Here is a 22,479-nt window from a genome sequence, read left to right on the forward strand (position 1 = left end):
CGCAGCCGCAGCCGCGCCTGATTGGCCGCTCCCCACGCCAATCACCTCCCCTCGAGCCAATGGGCTTGGAGCGGAGCGCTTCCGCGGGGCGAGCCAATGGCCAAGCGGCGGGGCGGGGCGGGGCGGTGGCAGCGGCGGGGCGCTCACGTGACGGCGCCGCGGGGCGGGGCTGGCGGGGGCGGCTCGTGGCGGCGCGGCCATGGTGAGGGGCGGCGGCGGCGGCGGCCGGGCCCGGCCGGGGGGGAGGCGAGGCGGGAGGGAGGGGGCGGCGGCGGCGGCGGCGGGGGCAGCCCGGGGGTAGCCCGGGGGCAGCCCGGGGGCAGGGCCGGGCATGGGGCTGCAGCTCGGGAGCGCCCTCGGTGGGTGGGGGGGGCCCGGCGGCCGCCGCCCGGTGCGGGGGGGCTGAGGGGAGGGGGAGGGGAGGCCCCGGTAACGGCCGCCCCGGTGCCGGGGGAGGCAGCGCCCGGGGGGGGCCTCGGGGCGAGGAGCGCCTCAGCCCCGGCTGAGCGCGGGGAGCTCCCGCGGGCCGGCGGGGCTCGGGGCCGCCTGGCTCGGGGTTCCCGTGGCGCTGAGCGCTCCGCGGCGCTCCGGGCACTGCGGCTGGGCCGCGCACCGAGCCCCGTGGAGGCAGGGCTTGCCCAGGGCCTGGGCCTCTGGGGCCGGTTCGCGTGTGGGGGGTGGCGGCTGCTGGGACGGGTCGGCGCCGGGCCCGCAGGGGCGTGTGTGCGGCGCTGACCCCCGGCGTGGGGCTGGGGAAATGAATGGGGACGTCTGATCGGGCAGGGGAGCGCTGCGTCCACCCACGCTGCGGTCCCTGTCCCCCCGTGCCAGTGCCCGTGGCGGCTCAGAGGCTTCCTGCTGCTCGGCCTTTCCGTGGGAAATGGCCTCAGCCGTGCCTGCTCTGGTGTCCTCTTTCTGATAAGAGCTGATAGCAGGTGACTCAGGAAAAGAAAACCCAAGCTTCCAGCTATTAAATGTGGGTTAATCCCCTCTACCAGCCTGGGCTCCATGGCCATTTCCAATGGCCAGGCTTCATTTAAGCCTTGAAGCAGCGTGCAAGTACCCTAAACTCAACTTGGATTTCTTAGACGTTTATTGATCGTTCTCTAAATAAAAAACCCACAGCCCCTGGTTCTTGTTAATGTCTCCTGGCTTCCTGTGGCAGCAAATGCCAGCTTAAACATGAAAAATAGTAAATGTTAAACATGAAAAATGTTCTCTTTGGCTCACCTTCATGCTCTGTTGTGTGACTTAACAGAAGTTCTGGGGTTGCCTTCTTTATTGCAGGGTTGTGCTTCCAATATGGTACAAAATGCTTTATTGTTAATATCGAGGCACCCCGCGATGTTTGCAGTAATGTGTTGTGTGCGCTCTGGCTCCATCAGTAGGATGGTGATTGTCATGATTTTCCTCTGTACCTGACCTGTCCTCTGTCGTGGGTAACGTTCACGTTAAATGTCTTGATAGTGACGGGGTGGCAGTCCTAACTGGGAGGAGGCAGAGAAACATGGGTAAGTCTTGTTCACTGAGGTACTAAACACAAGCACATGAGTGAACAAAAGGAAAAGTCGTATGTGGAATAGGCTGGAAGTACATCTAAATCAAAGTGGAAGTATGTCTAAATCCAAGTGCTTTATATCACTTGGAGAGTTGATGAAAATGCACTTCAGAACAGAAGTGAAATCTTCTGCTCTATTATGTATACTCTGTGTTCAGCTTAAGATACCGGCTTTGCCAGAATACAGACTGCTTGTGATGTTCCACAAGCTTGCCTTGAATCCCATGTATTTTAATTGTAGATAATTCTGTTAAATGCAGTGATTTACTGACAGAAGTGAAATGAGCGTCTTGTCAACGCAGTGACCCAAAATGATAGTCATCACGAGTGCTGCAAGTCTGAAGTATAAAACAAACTATGAATGGATGTCTTCTTGGGGAGATGGGTGTTAGAAACCAAGTAAATCCTACACAGTAGGTGTAATGTTAACTGTGTGTGTTCAAGAGTTATTACGAGGTTGAGCATGGTCGAGAAGAACGCTTGCAGTATGCTTCACTAATTATCCACAAGATTGCTGCCTGGCTGATAAAGGTGTGTGCGTGGGGGTAATACCAGTTAAATTCTTCCAAGCTAGTTTGGGGCCTAAACATGATTTTATTTTTTTTTTTCCCCAAGGCAACTTACTGTTTGCTAGCTTCAAACTGGCAGAAAGCAGCCTTAAGGCTTCTCACAAAAAAAAGCACACCATTAAAAAAACTACCAGACGAAAAGCTCCAACACAAGCCATGCCAAATCTGTGTGAATTAAGCTGCTGTGTTGTGACTTCCTTACTGTGGCTGTGGTAAGGTGCAGCAGTGCGATCTTTGGATATAGGAGAAAGCTACAGTTTCTTGTACAGCAGCTGAAGATGCAGCTGAGAGGCAGTTCTGTGTCTGCTTCCCACTGCTGCTCTTCCTTGTGGCTTCCAAGGAGAAAGGTTGGAATAAGTACCGTAGAAAACTTTGTTCACCTCAATTTTTTTCTTCGAGGCTTGTAGTGTATCTAAGGGGGGCTAAGGCCCAAGCATGTAAGTCTGAGTGGCTGCAGAATTGATTTCCATTATCTTGTGTGCCTGTGGTAGTTCAGATCTCCCTGTACCCGGTGCTGAGAAGGCAGGACAGGACCTCTTGTGCCTGGATGAGGGTGCTGCTGCTCTTCCTCCCATGGCCACGCATCCTCCGCTTCCTCCTGAAGATTGGTATTTGCAGATTGGAATAGGACTGCACAGCGCAGTTGTGTTTTTGGTTAAATAACACTGGAAAATACCTTATTCGGTTACTAGGTTCCCAGCTTGAAGTGGATGATAAAGAGCATGAGCTGCGTTATTCAGCACTGCGTCTGACAGAACTGGTTCCTAGCGTGACAGGAGCCATGCCATCTGTCCCTGGTAGTCCTTGCTTTGTGTTATCTTCACTTTGTTTGCCTTCTGCTGCTTCTTCCACAAACTTCAGGCTTGTGTGTCTGGCACCTGATAATAACCAGGTCACATGTGGAAACACCGTATAGTTTTGAAGCTTATTACAGTAAATAAAAAGGGTTAGCTGATGCTTTTCAGGTTTCAAAGTCTGAATGTTTAAGGAAGAGCAGGGACTGCTGTTCAGGTGTTTATCTCCTGTAGAAGCCAAGCTGCTACAAACCCAACACCTCAGTGCAGTGGCATGCTGGTTGCAATCACGGGTAGGTTATCTCACCACCTGTGCGATGGTGAAATGCTGCCATTGCCCAGCACCGTGTAGTGAAGGCAGTCTTGCTGTGAACCATCACTTTCCAGGCTGGTGATAACAGGGAAGTGCTTTAATGGAAGAACTCAGAAGTGTCCTTGCTGCAGTCCCAATGCTAAACATCCTGTGGGACCTTGTTGCTCAAATGTAGAACAGGAGTGAAAATGGCATCAGTGGCTGGGCAGCTCTCCCAGCACTCTGTGGCCTGGAGCCCTGCAGGCTGCGGGACGGGGTTTGGGAGGTTGTGCCTGGTGTTAACATCACTCCGCTCCTCTGACTCATCCTTCAGCACAGCGGCTTGTGATGTGGCTGGGTTATGTGGTGTCTGGGTCAGCAGCGATGTGTGTAAAGCACTCGTGTGAGTTCAGGGGGCTGCAGGGCATGACAAGCTTTTTGGCAAGGATGTAGTTCAGCAAGCCAGTTGCGTGGTGTTCGGATTTGGTCGTTGCACACTCGTGCCAGCACTGTCAGTTTCTGTTCCTTAAAAGTTGGATTTGTCATGGGAATAAAGTTCAGTGCTGAGCAGAAGGTTCTTTGGGGAGAGGGCGCTTTCAGTCAGGGGCTGCCTGGTTTGTAGCTGCTGAACGGCCCAGGCGATAAGGCTGCCTGCCCCTACTGCTTTTGCCTTATGCTTAAATCCATTTTTGGAAGGCATGCACTTTGTGGTTAATTATAAAGAGAGCTTTGTAATAACGGGTGCAGTCACACTAATTAGCAGAGGCAACTTTTTCTGTTGACAAAATAGAGGTGTTAATTAGTTATTGTGCATGGTTTGGCCATTACTGAGACCCAGAGAGTCACAGAAGTGTTGGCTGGAAGGAACTTCTATCTTGTATGGCTTCCTGCTTGAAGCGGGATTGCCAGCAGTGTTAGATCAGATCAGCCTGGACTCTTGTCTAGCTGAGGGACTGAAAACCTGCAAGGGCAGAGATTCCCCACCTGGTCAGATGAGATCGAGGCAAGAACAATATTGCTTGGCACTGTCTGCTTTCTGTAAATAGAAAGGGGAAGTAAGGAGAACGTGTGAGAGATGCTCTGTGGGACTCAGGGATTTGCAGTTACAAAAAAGAATCAAGTACAGTGGTGGATATGGGAGAAAGGAGAAAACATGGGTGTGTCAAGGCTGCAATGCCCGATCACTGTTAAATTGGTGTTAATTTTTTTTTTTTTTTAATGAAGTTATAATATTGGTTCTTAAAAGGTGTTTACAGGGACTCCAAACACGAGTTGTGCAACAGAAATGAGTACTGAAGATCCTGTTTTTAAGAACATTGGGGTGATGTAATTCATGGCCTGCTAGCTTGTTATCGAGATAGCTGGTTAGAAAGAGGAGACCGGGAGCTTTCTGTACACGGTGGGTGGGGGGAACAAGCAAAAATAGTTGAGAAATTACTGAGGCTGCAGACGTGGAGAGCCAGCTGTGGGCATGACTTGTACGTAAATGGTATTTGTCAAGACTGGAGGAGATGTAATTGGGACACGAAGTCAATGCTTCCATCTCTGGAGCCCCAAGATTGGGAGAGGCTGGTGGGCTCTAAGGAGGTGTTGAAGATCAGGCCAAAGCACTAGGTGGATGGCTGCAGGGAGACTCTGTTCTGTTGAGTGCAGCATCAGTTACTGGAGTCACTTACAAGGAGGTGTGTACGGAGTTGGGTTTGAATGGAAGTACACTTGGACATCTTGGAGGGTAACTTGAAAGAAAGACGCCTGTGGAAACTAACCTCATCTGTCTGGAAGAGGGCAGGGAGTAGGTGCGGTGGAAAGGGCCCGTTAACAGCTGGGCTGAGGGGACACCGAAGTCTGTCAGTGTAAAGAAAATGCAGTATGGTCCTTGGAAAAGCAAAAGAGCTTGCAAGTTCTGAATGTCAAAGGCCTGGAATATTCCTCTTTGAGGAGGAGGGTCACTGGGACAAGGAGGGGACATTAAGAAATGACGATTCTCTTCAGTTTTCTATTGCCTTTGGCGAGTCATTCCTGCCTTCCAGGAGCTAACTGTACTTTATCCTTTGCTTTGCTTATCTGGAACTTGTCCTCAGCAGAGCTGTGTGGCTCAGATAGCAGGTTGCTGATAGGTTGTGCCTTGTTGTGATCTGAGTGCTCCAGGCCTTGCTTTGAGGAGTAACGATGCTTCGACGCTTCGGTGCAGTGATGTCTTTGTGTTCTCACAAAGCTTTTTGTTGCCCGATACTCTGATTGGATTTTTGACCTGCAAATGCTGGAAAAGAAGGGCAACACTGACCTTGTTCTTTGCACTCTAAGAGACAATGGTGCTCAGAGGCTGTCTGTAACTAATCTCTTCCCTGTGCTCAAATTTTTGCAGAGTAAATTTCCCTTAAATATCACATAGCTATTTGACAGCTCTCAACTGGTCATACTGCAGTGCCACTTGCATTGTGTTCTAAACCATGGGGAACCGGTTTGAATCAAGTCATAAGCAGATGATAAAAATAGTCTCTTTTTTTTTTTTCTTCCAGCCGACAACACAGCAATCTCCTCAGGATGAACAGGAAAAACTCCTGGATGAAGCAATTCAGGCTGTTAAGGTGCAGTCTTTCCAAATGAAGAGATGCTTGGTAAGAATGTGACATTAAAATGCAATGAAGCTTCTCATCTGTTAGGAGTGAAACAGTAAATCAATACTAATCTCTAGTGCTGTGAGGAAACTTAACTCTTTATGCATCCTTGCAAACGGATGAGGCAGCTACTCAGTGAGACTGAGCCTTCGGTATTCCGTATATGCCTATACCTGTGTTTGGCACAGTGTTTCTCAGGATAAATGATAAAGGTGCATCTGCTTCGGTTTGTGCTTGCATTTGAGTGAGGCTAAACGGAGAATATGCCTGCCACTTGTCACCAGAAGGTTACTGCTCAAATGTGTTGTACATGGAGCTACGTGATGATAAAATATATCCTTGTCTGTGTTCAACGTACTGGTGTTTATTCACTGTAGTCTTTTTTCATGAGCCACAGACTGTGATGCTAATAATTCATTATCTGCTGAGTAGGATAAACGTAGTAATGAACTGCAGACTGATGTGTGAATTCTCCTGTGACTGGAAAAGAAACATTGACTAGGATAGTACTGAGATATTTGTCTTGACATTTTAGCCAATGCAGCAACACAGTATATTGTGAAGCTTTCTTGGGTTTGAGAAACTGCTTAAATCAGCAATGAAAACTTAAATATTCCTGTATGTTTTCATGGGGCTAGCCAGGCTAAGTTTGTAGTTAAATGACAATAGCAAGAAATGTAATGCCTTTTCCAGTTTTACACTGTGTGGAATGCTTTTGAAATCTTTAAAGTAGCTGCAGCTGAACTTTCTACTCCTATGTGTGAGTGGATGACCCTAGCAATTCCTTCCGCTCTCCAAAACTTATGGCTGTCTCTTTTGTGTTCAACAAGTATGTTCAGGTGGTAGACTAGAAGTTTGTCTTGCACCCTGTGATGCCAGGGAATTGTATGCATCATGAGCACATGTTATATGCGGAGTAATAAACTGTCTCCTTCAGAAGGGAAAGAGAAATCTAATTCTAACAGCGGTTTCTGCTGGCAGTGTGTGTCCTCTGACTGCTAGAGGCTTCTTCATGAGATCTGAGCAAAACAACAGGCCAGATAATTTTTTAAAAGTTAATTACTGTTTGGCTTGCTGAATAGAATTTGAATGGTGTGTGTGATTTCTACATAAGCAAAACCTTTTTTCCAAAACTCTTTCTTACTGTATCGTAAGATAGGCCTCCTTACCGCCTTCAGGTGTCATGTTCCACTTAGTTCAGAGGGCAACGTAGCACAAGGTAGATATTTGCTTTAATTGGAAGTATCGCTCTTGTGATGTTTAGATACTTAACCTTTGTATGGTTTCTATAAAAGCCAAAAGTGTAGCATTCTTAAAGACTGCAGTTGCCTAGTATTATTTGTGACAGGCTGTTCTTTTTACCTCCCATAAAGGACAAAAACAAGCTCATGGATGCTTTGAAACATGCTTCCAACAAGCTTGGTGAGCTGCGGACTTCTATGCTATCTCCAAAGAGCTATTATGAGCTCTGTATCCTTTGAAGATTAGAGGATCAAATGGTTGAAATACTGAATTTGGAATGATAAGTTCACTTGATTTTTTTTTTTTGTGTGTGTGTTATATAAGGACATCTCCTTAATCTTGGATATGTAGTAGCACTTTTCTCCTCTGTTACTTATCTGGATGTATTGTAAGAGAATGTACAATTGTCTGATCATTGTGCAAGTGTTTTTCCTTTGGTATAAAGTAGGTCTTTAATGTCTTCCGTATTTTCCATTCTGAGTTTTCATCAGTCTAGCTCTATAAAAATGAGCTCTATTGAAAGTTCTGCTTGCAGTATGCTGCCACAAAAAACAACTGTAAAGCAACTTATTTTTAGCCTTTCGTTTTCTTAGATTCTAACCCTAAGTCAAGTGCCGTGATGTATTTGCTTGTCTGTGCTGCCATACCTGAAGAATGGGAGGCTTTTCACGAAATTTGGGAATTGAATGTGATTATATTTGCATACTGTTTTCTCCACGTGTACTGATGAGGATGAGATTCTTCTGTGACATGTAGTATGCCTTTACTTACTTAGCAAGCAAATGAATGCAATGGAACTATTTTGACTTCACTTGTGCTTCTTGCTCTTTTCTAATATGCTGAAAATAAGAGTTGAAGGCTTGGGGTTAGTTTTGCACGTTTATGTCAGTAGTGATGAATTTTTCTAAAGTACTACACGCTTGGGCTTGATTTTTTTTTTTTTTAACCTTGTGATTGTATTTGGAACAGCGTCTTTCTTCCTTGGTGTGAATGAGCAAATATCTCTGTAGATCTGTTGCAGACATTCTGAACTAAAATCCTTAACTAAGAGAAAAAGACATGGCAATTTCTGATGAGCTACACTACTTGGAAGTCTACCTGACGGATGAATTTGCCAAAGGAAGAAAAGTGGCAGACCTTTATGAGTTAGTACAGTATGCTGGAAATATTATTCCAAGACTGTAAGTATATATATTTTACTATTTGTTAAAGACTAGTAGATAATAGTCAGATTCTGGGTTCTGATCATAGACTCTGCATTCTTGCTTGGCAACAAGACCTGTTTGCAGCTGTAAATATTACCTCTGCATATCTTAAGAGTGGATTCATTTGAGACTTCTGAGAGTTAAGCCAAGAGTGCAACCGCAAAAGGTCAGTTCTTGATTGTGTGCAAAAACGAAAACATTGGCAGGAAGGTGGAAGCACTTGGATGTGGAATAAAGCAGACTTCTGGGTATAGAGCTGGTCGGTAGAGAACTAACCAGGTACCTCATTCTGATCAGTAAGATCAACTACATGTTTAGTATGTGAGAGAAGGAAGTTGAAAGCTTTTGTAACTTCTTAAAGCTTTGTGTTTCTGAGTATGTAGTTCTTAGACTATGGATTAACATGTAGAGATGATACTGAAAGGCTTATGTTTAAATATATAGCTGTAGGACTGGAGTGGATCTACTAAATATTTGGGGTTAGGACTTGGATTTTGCTAGGCATTGCAGTTTTTAATTCCTGACCACATGGTGGTGCCAGAAAGAGGCTTTGGGTGTACCAGGCTGCACCCTCATTCAGACTTGAGGGTTTGGTTGCCACAATGTCTTTAGCTCTGCATAATCATTTGCTGTCCTCCTACCTGCTTGATGCAGGCTCTGTTTCTCCCCAGTGAACACTTCTGTTGTATTCATGAAGGCGTATCCGTGCATGAATTAGAGAAGCGTGCAGGGCTTTTAAACCACGTATTTGCAAGTTCTGAGGATTGTAAGTTTTATTTCTCTTAAGCTGAAGGGGAGTCAAGTATACTGGTGCACTAGTCCTTTGTGTCTCACGTGTTCCTTCTGCCTGTTGCTTAACGTAGAGATGCTGATGGAGTGAGTACAGGCCTGGAGACCTCGGAGGAGTGTAGTCCACTTCCTGGTAGACCACAGTGTGAAAGAGGCTTAAGTGCTTCACCATAATACATATCTTATCTGTATGGGCACAGTTGCTTTCCAGTCTTGCAAGGTGTTGGAAGTATAGACAAGCCAGTCTGAAAGCATTCAGAACTCTGTGCATGCTGAGTATTTATACATTTGAGGTATAAAGCCCTGTAATGAGGTCACCTAGCTGTTCAGACTTCCTGTGCTCTGTAGCAGAGGAGAACGGGAGCTGAAAGGTGACACAATATCTGAAGTTATGGTACTTGAAGGTATGGTATGTCATTTAATTGCTTTCTGTGCTTTGATTATGCTGTTGGAGTAGAAGTGGGCTATTGCCTGAAATGCGGTATTGTATTCTTACTTAACTGTTGTTGTATTCTGTGCCTGTTGCAGGTATCTCCTGATAACAGTAGGTGTTGTCTATGTCAAGTCGTTTCCACAGTCCAGGAAAGATATTTTGAAAGACCTGGTGGAGATGTGCCGTGGAGTACAGCATCCTCTTAGAGGCCTCTTTCTTCGGAACTATCTCCTGCAGTGTACCAGGAATATTTTACCAGATGAAGGCGAGCAAACAGAGTAAGACAGGCACTAATCAGCATATTTAAATTTCCTGTATGATTTTCTTGAGATTTGAAATAAGTAGGTATGTTAAAATGTAAACCACCTGTCGAGACTACTGAGTTCTGGTAGTTTTGGAAGGGAATTATTAAGGTTTCCTTACTTAAGTGAGGACATGAACAGTTGTTATGAACCTGGACATCCCACCACATACTTCCCCAATCTCCTATCTTAAAAAAGATACTTACCAGTGGATGGAAAGATGGATACTTTTGACAAGCTTTTCCTGTTCCTAATCTGTTCCTCAATTGCAGTGAAGAAACCACTGGAGACATCAGTGATTCCATGGACTTTGTGCTCCTGAATTTTGCTGAGATGAACAAACTTTGGGTGCGAATGCAACACCAGGGCCATAGTCGTGATAGAGAGAAGAGGGAGCGGGAAAGGCAGGAACTGCGAATCTTGGTAGGAACAAACCTTGTTCGCCTCAGTCAGCTGGAAGGTGTTAATGTGGAGCGATATAAGCAGGTAGGATGTCTGTCCATGCTTTCCAGCTTCTGCTGCTTTTTCCACATGAATTCAAATCAGTGGCCTAGGGATAATAACGGCTGTGCTATAAACTTGATAATCCTGATGCTTCTGAACTGCTATTAACTGGAAGTTCTGAAAGCTAATGGAGCTATATAATGTGTTTACAGGCTAAGGATAGGATTCATGCATTTTTTCCATAAGCTCTGCTCTAGGGTTGGCATGACTTTTTATGACTTCATTTTACTGATTCCCACTTTAATTAGAGAATGAGTTAGAGAGATGTACGCAGTGTTCTGTGGTAGACTTTTAAAGTTCAATGAAGTTATGTTTCCCAAAGCATTTGGTAAGTGAACTGTTTGTTGCATGAAAAGATAGCCAAGCAAATGTGTGTTATCTAAAGTCTGTCCCTTGTAAGTTCTACCATAGCAATGCTGCTGAGACCCCCGTGTAGTGATAGGTGCCAGCAATGCACATTCCTGAGTTTAAACAAAACAACAAGCACGACCGTAGGTTTTGATTTAATACAATGTACCAAAGGGACAGAGGTTTGGGACCAGCAAATTTTTTCTCTGAAGGATGGAACTGCTGAACACTGAGTCTTTATCAGAAAGTTTTTCATGTGAAGAGTAAGCTGAGAAGTGTTAGAAATACTGCTCTACTTGGATTAAATCCATGTGTGAATATAAGATCAATGGCTCTATAAACACTGCAAGACTTTTCTTATTACAGATCGTTCTGCCTGGAATATTGGAGCAGGTTGTAAATTGTAGAGATGCTTTAGCTCAGGAGTACCTCATGGAGTGTATAATACAGGTAAGCTGCTTAAATGCGGTTACATCATTGATTTTGAACATGGGGACACTTATTCCTGTGCTTTTAGTCAGATTCAGACTACTTTCACCTCTTCCTTGCGAACTGGAAAACTTTGCTGGGTCTCTTACCCAGTGGCTTGATGCATATTACTCTTCAGTGGGTGGGCAGAGGGGAGAGGTATGTGTTCTGTGTGCCTTCCATTGCAGAAACTTGTGAACTATGTGAGTAGCCATGCCTGCAGTAAGAATTGTGGTAGGTAGCTGGGACATCAGCTCACCAGTTTGTCTTGCATCTGTTACTTCATGTACTTACTCACACAAGGTCAGCTTTGGGAACCCTAAATACAGTCTGTCCGGTGACTGTTTTAATATGTGGCTATCTGATTTTCAGTGACTCTGCTGCATTTTGCTGTTGTGCAGATTAAGTTTATAACTGGATGACTATGGATCTCAAATTTCAGGTTTTCCCAGATGAATTTCATCTCCAAACCCTGAATCCATTTCTCAGAGCCTGTGCTGAGCTGCACCAAAATGTGAATGTGAAAAATATAATAATTGCTTTAATTGACAGGTGAGTGACCGGGGGGTGGAAATTGGCTCAAAATGAAATGTGTATTGTACGTAAGCAGATAATAATTCTTCTAGCATTTGAAAGCTTTCAATTTATCATATTTTATTCATGTCTAACTTTCTTTCCGTGCTGTCTTCATCCGCACTTAAAGCTGTTAAGAGTATTGTTCCTATAGTTTCTGCTTAATGGACTCTTTTACAGCTTCCAATGTATCCTACTTTAAGGACGGATTAAAACTTGTAAACAAATCAAGCCAGGAAACAAGTTATTTAAAGTTGACCAACTTCATGTTTCTAAACTAAAGTGGCAGCAATATTCTGCTTTGACAACTATATCCATCACAGGTACCTGTTGAAAACTTGAAGATTCCTGTAGCTAATCTTATATTTACTTATTCAGAAAAGAGCTAGTAGGAGATGGAACTACCTTAATTTTTAATTTATGTCTAGCTTCATGCCTGTTCTCTTAAGTGTTTTTTTTTTTTTTCCCTGTGGAGGTACCGTTTAAAACTGCTTGCACTAAATTCAAACATGGGATGGCGCCACCTTGGAGTATCTTTTGTGTTGTGCATTTGGTGGGGAAGCAAATCTGCCTTCCTTCAATTGGATGTTCATAGGAAATCATTTGGTTTCCTATGGTTTTCTGCCTGGGCTGAGAGTTTTTGTAGTTTTATTTAAAAATGAACAAACATGGCAAGTAAATCTAATTTCTGAGCCTGTCTATTTTGTGAGACTGTCTTCAATAGACATCACAGGATCTTTGCTAGGTTCTTACAATAGCATGTAGCAATGTAATTCTTGTAGGGGGACTTTCCTTATGTGCCTTCTGCTGTCATGTCTACTTAGAGGACTCAAAGAGCTTCAGTATTACTTGCGTAGTAAGCGTTCGGTTTTTACTGTTGCAGATGAGCAACAGTAAACAGCTGACTGGCAGTGAACCTGCTGTCCTCCTAGACTTAACACTGCCATGTTTTATTGTTTGGGCAACTATTAGTGTCCTCTGGAGCCCTCTCATTTGGAGATAGGATAAGAATAAAAACAGAACAGCACGATGATTTGGGAACTTCTGCTTTTGACCAATTTTAGGCCAAATGTTGGATGATATGTCTGTATCAGCTCTTAGAATCCACGTGGGATAGATTCTGTTCTTGTGTTTGGATTGTAGTTTGGAACAATTACTGTGTAGTTCAGTTCTGTGTATTTAAGACCTGGATGTGCTCCATACAATAGTGCCTGTTGCATTTCTTATCTTGATTTCTGGCATGGAATAATTGATACTGGACATTAGTGAGGTGGAGGAACTTGTGAAGCTTTTGTACCAATTTCCATGGGACTTTTCCATTTTAAAGGAATCTTTTTGAGAACTCATGTTGCTTTGGGATCCTTCTTGATTTACTGTGCTGTTCATAGTTTGTAATTATGCTGCCATCTGCCTGCAACTTGATGATATTTTGAAACCTGTCAGTCTTACCCTCTGAATTGTTGTTGGGAGAAGCTGTGATTCTCCTTGGTTTTAGAAAGTCTGCTTGTTACCACCCCAACAAAATATAAGAGTTGAATTTTTATTTTCTGTGGCAGTGGATATTTTTGGAACCTTAGCCTTTTCTTACCTGCTTTTTTTGTTTCAGGCCCAAAGTTAAAGTTCATTCAGAACTGACATTTATAAACCCTGTAAGAAATAAACTTTAATCAGGTAGCTTTTCCTAAATATTTTTGTATGTCTTTCTGTAATTCAAAGAAAACAATCTCTTAAAAATTAGCAAGCAAGCATTATAATGCTACATTTTCTTCAAGCTGCAGCTTTGGTAAAGTGCCAACTTTCTATAGACATTATCTTATTTTTTTCTGATTTCTGCAGAGGTGGTGGTTCACGCAACTTCCTCCTGTAATGGATAGAGGTAGATCTACAACATCTTCTGGGTGCTTGCTGGATAGCAGTTCTCTTGCTTTGCTTTTCTGTTTTTATTGAGGAAAAAAGCCTCACAAAGCAATCTTCTCCACTTAAAATGTACTTTGTATTTTGCTCTTTACAAACAGTGGACGTACCAAACATGTTGGTATGCAGTTAGTTTGGAGATGAGGAATATCTGAGTCGTAGCTAAGATTCTCACCACCACCCTTCCCTCACCTTGAGACTATTTTGCAGGAAATGGATGTAATGTAGATGCAGAACATTTGCTTTTCCTTTAGGTCACTCTGTAGTTCTTTCTCTGCTGGGGAGACAGAACACTTTACTGTGAGGTGAAGAGCAGAGATTATGAAACTTCTTTCTTGCTCTTTCTTTATCCTGCTGTCACTGTTAACATTCTTTTCCAGGACTGATACTTACCACTCTCGATTGTTCTTACAGCCAACTTCCACAAATGTCCTTTTTGCTTTGTAATAAAGCTCTGCAATGAAGATTGCATATACACCTAAAAGATGCAATTTTTTTCTGTTAGTGTCTGACCCATATTTGAGGAATGGAGAAACTATCCTGACCAAGCTGCTTTTTTTTTTTTTTTTTTTAGGTTAGCTTTATTTGCACATCGTGAAGATGGCCCTGGTATCCCAGCAGATATCAAACTGTTTGACATCTTTTCACAGCAGGTTGCTACTGTGATACAGGTATGCTGGGTGTTCCTGCATGCGGTCTATCTTTTTTTTTTTTTTTTCAAAGTTATATGCTTTTAATCAACTCAATGCTGTCTTAAATCTCAGTCTCGCCAAGACATGCCCTCAGAGGATGTGGTATCCTTGCAAGTTTCTCTCATTAACCTGGCTATGAAATGCTACCCGGACCGTGTTGACTATGTTGACAAGGTGTTGGAGACAACTGTGGAAATATTCAATAAACTTAATCTGGAACAGTAAGTAAATGTCTGTTGCATTCTCTGTGGAGTGGTAATTACTTTAAATTCTTGACTTCTACTTTTAATCATGTTTTTGTGAGATAGGAAAGAGTCATGCTTTAGATGTGGAAGATCACTACTCTTGGTTCGAGCTATAGAAATTCATGATAAACTACAGTGGGGAAAGTATGAGCACCCAAGACTTACTCATCCGTGCTTAAATCATTCTGCATAGCTGTACAGATGCACAATGTGTATGCCAAGATGTGTGTAGCTGCTATCTATTCATCCTGTGTGGCACTCTAGAGTTTTTCTCATACTTTATTTGCAGACATAGTCTTTCTGCTGTCAGCAACTTAAATCATGCAGTTCCCATTTTATGTCCCAAAGAGCAAGATATGACTTATTCTGGTATTTTATTTCAAATCTTCCTAGCGGTTGGTTGCTTAGATGTTGTGGTATACATCAGAATTGGTATCGAGGCAGACTTTCAATCTGTCTCTGTGTGAACTAATAATTAACTGTGTTTTTACATCTATTTTCTTTTAGTATTGCAACGAGTAGTGCTGTTTCAAAGGAGCTGACTAGACTTCTGAAAATCCCCGTCGATACTTACAACAATATCTTGACAGTTCTGAAACTGAAACATTTCCACCCACTCTTTGAATACTTTGATTATGAGTCCAGGAAGAGCATGAGTTGCTATGTGCTTAGCAATGTATTGGATTATAACACAGAAATTGTATCCCAAGAACAGGTATGACATAGGTCAACTGACATAGAAATTCTAGGTATCTAAACTACTGTTTGAAGAGTTGAAAACATGCTGAGTGACCTTGTGCAGAGCATGCTTAGTTTCCATACTCCTTCCTCCCCTATCTTACTAGTACAGGCTTTGTTCTGCTTGATAATTCTGCTGCCTGAGTTCTCAAACACCTTATCTTTACACATCTTCCCTAACCTCACCCTGGAGACTACTTCTTAAGTTTGAACAAAGACCCTGAATCCCCTTAAAGCTAGGGCATTACCTAATGAGGGTTGGATAGTACTTCTGGAATCTAAATTTTGTTTGTACATTTATGCTGTTCCACTTCTGCTGAGAAAGGACTCTTCTTCAGCGAATAAGGCTAATGAATCGCAAAGCATCACCAGTTACCAAACGTTCCTAGTGCTTTGTCGGCACAATGAATAGCTGTAAAGATGTTCCCAGTTGCTATCAGCTTTTATGTTCATAGACTACTTGGGTTTAAACAGAGCTTATGTTACATTTAACAGGTTGATGCTATCATGAATTTGGTATCCACGCTGATCCAGGATCAACCAGATCAGCCTGCTGAAGATCCTGACCCTGAGGACTTTGCTGATGAGCAGAGTCTTGTGGGAAGATTTATTCATCTTTTACGATCAGATGACCCTGACCAACAGTATCTGGTATGGCATCAGTGCTTCTGAGTGTGTGTGTGCTCTGTGAAGTGTCAGTTTTGCATACCTTACAGTAACGGATTTAGTGTGGCTGGAAGCTGGAGTATCACCGCTCTGGCACTACAAACTCAATACAAAATGTGTAACAGTGTGAAATGCTGTTTATTTAGAAGTAGCGGGTGAGGACTTGAAAACAATTGTGGATTTAAATTTCTAGTCCCATGAGGTGGAAGTTCGGATGTAACTATATTAGTTTGTGGTAACTCTTGATTAGCATTCTACTTCATATAACTATCTCTCTAAAAAGCAGTAGGTGAGATTTGGATCACTTAGGTGTTTAATTTCATGAACTTTTTTTGTCTCTTACAGCAGCCTGTACAAAAGGACAGCTCTTTCTGCATTTAGGTTGACAATAGAATATATCTGATGCAGTTTTTAAATGCAAGCCCAGGCAAATTCCATCTCACTATACAGTCCAGACTGTATCTGTAGTTAGTATAGTACAAGTGTTGCCTAACACTTATTAAGCAGCTGTAGGAAAAAGCTTCATCACAGAGCTCACAAAAAGCTGCATGTGCTGCACAGATGTAATTCTTGTAAAGCAGCTCGTATGTTTTCTCCCCACACACACTGAAGACATTGCCATTGCAACTTACTTGATTACTCCATGTCTTTCTGATGTTCCCATCTAATAGTGCAAATTGTTATAGGTACAAATAACATACCTCTTTCAAGAACTCTCTAAGCTTCCAGTGCTTCTGTTTTTAGATCTTAAACACTGCTCGGAAACACTTTGGTGCAGGTGGGAATCAACGTATTCGTTTTACGCTGCCACCATTGGTTTTTGCAGCATACCAGCTTGCTTTTCGCTACAAGGAGAATTCCAAAGTGGTGAGTTGACCTCTAGATACCTCTTGGATGCTTGTTTCTTTTTGCTTCTGTGTCTTTAAGAGGAGGGGAGGCTTTTTTTTTTTTTTCTGGCTACAGCTAATAGTATACTAAGACTTGATACAGAATACTAGTGTTTTTTCACCCCTCAAAGTAAGGTTTTATTGGAGATGTGAATGATTTTTAATTTAAGGAGAACTTTTTTTAGTAACTCGAGTTACCTCAGTATTTGACGAATACTTGTGTATTTGAGGTGAAACAAACTGGGTAGTTCTGTTTAGTCCGAAGGTGACTGATCATGTTTTTGCATGTAGACTAGAGAACTACAAATCCTGCAAGTGATGGTGTGAAACTGATTTAAATCTAGATACTGAACTTCAGGAGGTTCTAAATATGTAGTTATGCTATTGTAATCCTAAAAGCAAGTGTTTCTCTAGAGATTATCTTGTACAATACTTGTGAAAGTGCACACTAAAACAATCACTATTCCATTTGTCTCCTTGTAGCTTTCTTACTGGAAGTGTTAGCTTAAATGTGTGTTTTTCCCTTACTGTGAGGAAATAAATGAATGCTGTTTGTTTAAAAGCACTTCAAGTTGAATGTTTTAAAATCCTCTTGTACTTCTGATTAACGTTCCAATGAATGACTAAATAGTTTTTTTTACACTTCACTACTTCATTAATTAGGCTTTTGCTCAGTTATGTTTTAAGCACAGCTGTGGTAATTGCAACTCAGTGTAGACTTCTGAGGAAGGTTTCCATGAGCTGACAGGAAAAATAGATGTGAGCTTTCTGTAAGTAGAAAAGAGGCTTTGTGAAGACCCACTGAGGTCAACACATTACTGCTAGGGCCATCTATACCAGCACACTTAGCTTCAGTAAGCAACTGATTGGAGCAGCATGCAGAAATCAACAGATTGGAGCACTTAACAGATTCTGTTTCAACCCAGTTTCTTTTTCTTGTAACAACGGTCTTGTTCCAGCTTTGACTCGTTTCATTTCTTTAGGATGACAAATGGGAAAAGAAGTGCCAGAAGATCTTCTCATTTGCTCATCAGACCATAAGTGCTTTGATCAAAGCAGAGCTGGCAGAGCTGCCTCTCCGTCTCTTCCTACAAGGAGCGCTAGCTGCAGGAGAGATTGGCTTTGAGAATCATGAAACTGTGGCCTATGAATTCATGTCCCAGGTAAATGTCCACCTGTTAGTCACTGTCCTGCAGTACCTTGAATTTGGTTTGGGTGAGCTTCCTGAACACTGGAAGTTCTAGTGTGATTAAAACATCCAAATCGACAGCTAGCACTATTAGATAGAAACTCCTGGTCTTCATTCTTGCTTCCTGGAATTAAGCTCCATTGCTACTGGTCTGAATACTCAGTCTGATAATGTGGGGTGTGCTGCATTGCTGCTTCCTCCTCACATAATTGGTTTGCTGGAGCAGTGTGGCTTTCTCAATGTAGAATGCTCCTTCATTGCTTCTAAGATCTCTTCCCAGCTCCTCTTGTCTAGCTAGTATTGTCATGATCACAAGCATTCTTCAGAGGTTCTGTAAAATTTGTTTATTGCTGTCATGTTGGGCTTTACTAGTAAAAATCCTTTTGTTGAAACATTATTGGTAAAGTAGATTTTCAGAATAGGTAATAACTTAAGCCTTTGTTGTTGCAAAGGTCTCCCCCATCCATATCAGATTAAGAACTGACTTAGTTGATGGTATCCAAATTACAGGCTTTGTCCTAATCTTTCCTCTAATGCCACCATTAATGCATTGAAATGAATCACTGACAACCTTGTGCCTTTCCTTACTATGTTGTGCTGTGTCACAAGGGCCACTGATAAAATTCTGAAGATGAGAGCAACATGACAATTATGTACCTTCTACTAGAGATAATGGTTTGAGATTTTCAGTCTTGTGCATTCTCTGAAGGTGCCTTATCCTACACAGCAGCAGTGCAGACACTTCTTACCCACTCTGTAGTCGCTGACCTACCACTTAAATTTTTGCTGAACTGTAGTGTGTATTTCAAAGAGCCAGATCCTCTTCAGTGACTATTTCTGCTGCTGAAGTTTCTTTTTTGAACATATGCTTGAAATAAGGAGAAACTCAGTCTTCAAATACTACATGAGGATTACGTTCCTGTACTATTACTACTTAAAGAAGTATTTCTTTCAAGACTCATTTCCAGTCTGTGACTTTAACTTGATTTTGACAGTCTCAACAGAAGATCTCAATTGTGCGTCAAGTTTTTAACAAATATAAAACGGATGCTTTATTGTCATGTGACATGCAAGTATATTTTTTTTCCTGATGCTGTTCTAAAGCAATAATTAAGACTCTTGCCTTCTCCTTTGACTAGGCCTTCTCTCTATATGAAGATGAAATTAGTGATTCAAAAGCACAGCTGGCTGCAATCACCTTGATAATTGGGACATTTGAGAGGATGAAGTGCTTCAGTGAAGAGAACCATGAGCCTTTGAGGACTCAGTGTGCATTGGCAGCTTCTAAGCTCCTTAAGAAACCAGACCAGTGTCGGGCTGTGAGCACTTGTGCCCATCTGTTCTGGTCTGGCCGAAACACTGACAAGAATGGAGAGGAGGTAAAAATAAATACGAAAATAAAATTAAAAATGAAGTGACAGCAACATAACACATAACGCAGCTATGTAACTTCGGTTACATAGCTGTGCCTTCCTTCTGAAGGCACTCACTTCTAATGTGGATATGTCACTTTGTGGTGCAGATATGGTTGGAATGTGTTCCAGTGTATGAAGCTAATAAAGCTTACAGCAGTATAAGGTGCATAAATACGAAAGTAAAGAAACTCAAAAGTGGAAGTACTGTGCAATTTCTGTGAATGTCAAGGAGTTTAAGACTGGCTTTCCAAGTAGTTTGCTGTGTTTTGCCTGTCTGTATAGTAGCTGTGTTTGTGCATAAACTACTGAACTTTGGAGATGCAAATCGAAGATAAAAGGCTGCTTTTCTCAAATGATCTGTTGTATTTATGAAGAGCTCTTTGAAATCTTCTTTTAGTGCACATTGCCATATATGTGGCAAAATTGAGTTTATGGTTTGATACTTGAAGGCTTTCAGCAGCTGTTCATATTACTGCTTGATTTAACAGAATGCTTACCCAGACTATTAAGTCAGGAAAGGTACAGTTCTACTGACAGCTTATTCTGTACAGTTGGTTTTGTTCTGTGCAGTCTGTTTTTGTAGTAAACTACTGGGAAATGCCATTTATGTGCAAAGGGAAACAAGTGCTATTGTTCCCTATGGTTCTATGTCTTGTAACTATTTTGTTTTTACCTTCTAGCTGCATGGTGGAAAGAGAGTGATGGAATGTCTGAAGAAGGCTTTAAAGATAGCAAATCAGTGCATGGACCCTTCTCTGCAAGTCCAACTGTTCATAGAAATTCTGAATAGATACATCTACTTTTACGAAAAGGAAAATGAGGCAGTGAGTTGAAATATTCTTTATTTTTTTACAGAGCATTTATTTAAGTTCTTTATTCATTTATACCCCAAATCATATCTATTCAGCGTGCTCAGTACCATCTCTTGAGAAACACAGGTTCTAGTAACTAACAGAATAGTCAATTTTTGAAATGCTAGTAAAACAGAAGTCTCCACATTATAGGTAAAACTTAATTCTTCCTTACACGAGGAACGAAAACACTGAACATCTGAAATCTAGCCCTGAACTTGTGAGACTTGGATACTTGAAACGTGTGTTCGACAAAAACTGACTAGGTCTTGAGATCCTGCTGTTTTCTCATCTAACTTCAGAGGTATCTAACTGAAGAAGTACTCAGGGAAAGATGATTCTCACAGTTTTTCAGGGTCACTGCTAGGAATACTCAAAAGACTGGTGCAAGCTTTATTCTCAAGAGACTGGTATAACATCTCATATGCCAGTCTAAATTCTGCATCTGAAAACTGGGATAGTAGTTGCAGCATACTTTTTTTGTTACTACGTAGCTAGTAAATTTATTAAGTTTGAAAAGCTGCTTGATCAAATAGAGATCCATGTCCCTTCTTAAGTCATCATTTAATCAGAAGCAAATGGTAATAAATCTCTCTCTAGACATTGCCTCTGAACTATAGGATTTTTACGGATTTGCCAGCTTCCAGCATCTGAACTGACTTCCTGCTGTAGTACTGTTCTAGAATAGGAAATGCTCTATCTGTAGATGAAGGTGAAACACTGAGTTACAAAGTACTGAGCAGATGTGTAAGAATAGTCTCTGATAAAGAGGTGGTCTGCAGTTCATTTTGTACTACAGTGTTTGGTGTAATGCTGAACTTGATACTATAGTCAGCTGTACTTTCCTGGGTAGTGACAAGGTCACTAATAACTTTAAATCTGATACTGCCATCCTGACTGACTTCTACAAGACACTGCATAGACAACTTGATTGTGTGCTTTATGTGTTTAAAGCTTTTTGTGTTTGGACTGAATTAACTGGAGAGAAATACTGTGCTAAAAGTTTAATTAAAAAAAAAAAAAAAAGAAGTGTAGGCTCTAATGACTTAAGGGGCTGTTCACATTTGCTGGGATCAGGGGGAACTTAGAGAAATCCAAAAATGGAAGTATTGGGCCTCCTATGAGGAGCAAGAGAAGGCAGAGTCCAGTAGTTTGTCTGCATACACTCTTACCAATAATACTATTGATATTTGGACAGTTCTTAGAAATACAAAGTCTATTAAAACTAATATTTACATGCTCGTACATAATTGTCAATTACTTTGGTTATGTATATCTTCTCCTGTAGGTGACAATTCAGGTTTTGAATCAGCTCATACAGAAGATAAGAGAAGATCTCCCGAATCTTGAATCTACTGAAGAAACAGAACAAATCAACAAACACTTTCACAACACACTGGAGCACTTGCGTCTGAGGAGGGAATCACCAGAATCTGAGGGGCCAATTTATGAAGGTCTTGTTCTTTAAAGAAGATATGCACTGTACTTCTTTCTTTTCATTTACGTACATTATGTTTTTTTAAGATAGATTATAGATTGTGCCTTTCAGAAATGTCAAGTTAAGTTAACATTCATGTGTTCAGTCTGACACTTCAAACACTTGTGTTGAGTACTCTAACAAATTTGAAAGGTTGGACCAGCAACTACAGGTTTCATCAGTTAGCATGGCTGAAACTTTCTTTGGAATCTGTGACATGGTAGGGCTCTTCTGTTTCTGATTTCTCTTGTCTGTTCACTGTTGCTTCTGTAGCACTAGAGTTCTAAACTGGCAGTGACTGTCATCTGAAACTGTGAGCGATCCTTACAGAGCATCAGATTTTTTGGGATTATTGTATGTAAGGTTCTGCTTGTGCTTTCCTTTTAATGCAAGTTAAGACTAAGTGTAATATTTTTCCCTAAAACCTAGAATATATTAATGCATGTTTGGAGAGTTTTAAAATACCATGTTCAAAAAACAGAAGTTATATTTTGCATATTAAGGCTCTGTGACATTCAGTGAGGGCCAATACTGTGCACAGGGCATATTTATCAAGATAATTTTGTTCCAAATAGTATAAAAATAGAGAAATTGCCATCTATATAGATATGTATAACCTTCATTACTGTAAATTTAGGGGAAAATGCATTACACAAGTTTATTCAGTATCATGATTTTGCACCAGTGAAACAATAAAGTTGCTATTAACA

General features: G+C 41.8%; 1 protein-coding gene across 1 annotated transcript; it reads left to right on the top strand.

Moving 5' to 3' along the window:
• The first annotated feature begins 147 nt into the window (after positions 1–147).
• VPS35 (VPS35 retromer complex component) lies at positions 148–22,479 on the top strand. Its single transcript, XM_084533346.1, has 17 exons — positions 148–202; positions 5,733–5,831; positions 7,205–7,301; positions 8,131–8,254; positions 9,596–9,778; positions 10,075–10,288; positions 11,021–11,104; positions 11,565–11,674; positions 14,184–14,280; positions 14,374–14,522; positions 15,054–15,261; positions 15,780–15,935; positions 16,695–16,817; positions 17,821–18,000; positions 19,166–19,405; positions 20,122–20,265; positions 21,581–22,479. Exons 1-17 carry the CDS (start codon positions 200–202, stop codon positions 21,758–21,760), a joined length of 2,391 nt encoding a protein of 796 aa, XP_084389472.1. The 5' UTR covers positions 148–199; the 3' UTR covers positions 21,761–22,479.

This window comes from Aythya ferina (genome assembly GCF_964211825.1).
Source record: "Aythya ferina genome assembly, chromosome: 12".
Lineage (NCBI taxonomy): Eukaryota > Metazoa > Chordata > Aves > Anseriformes > Anatidae > Aythya > Aythya ferina.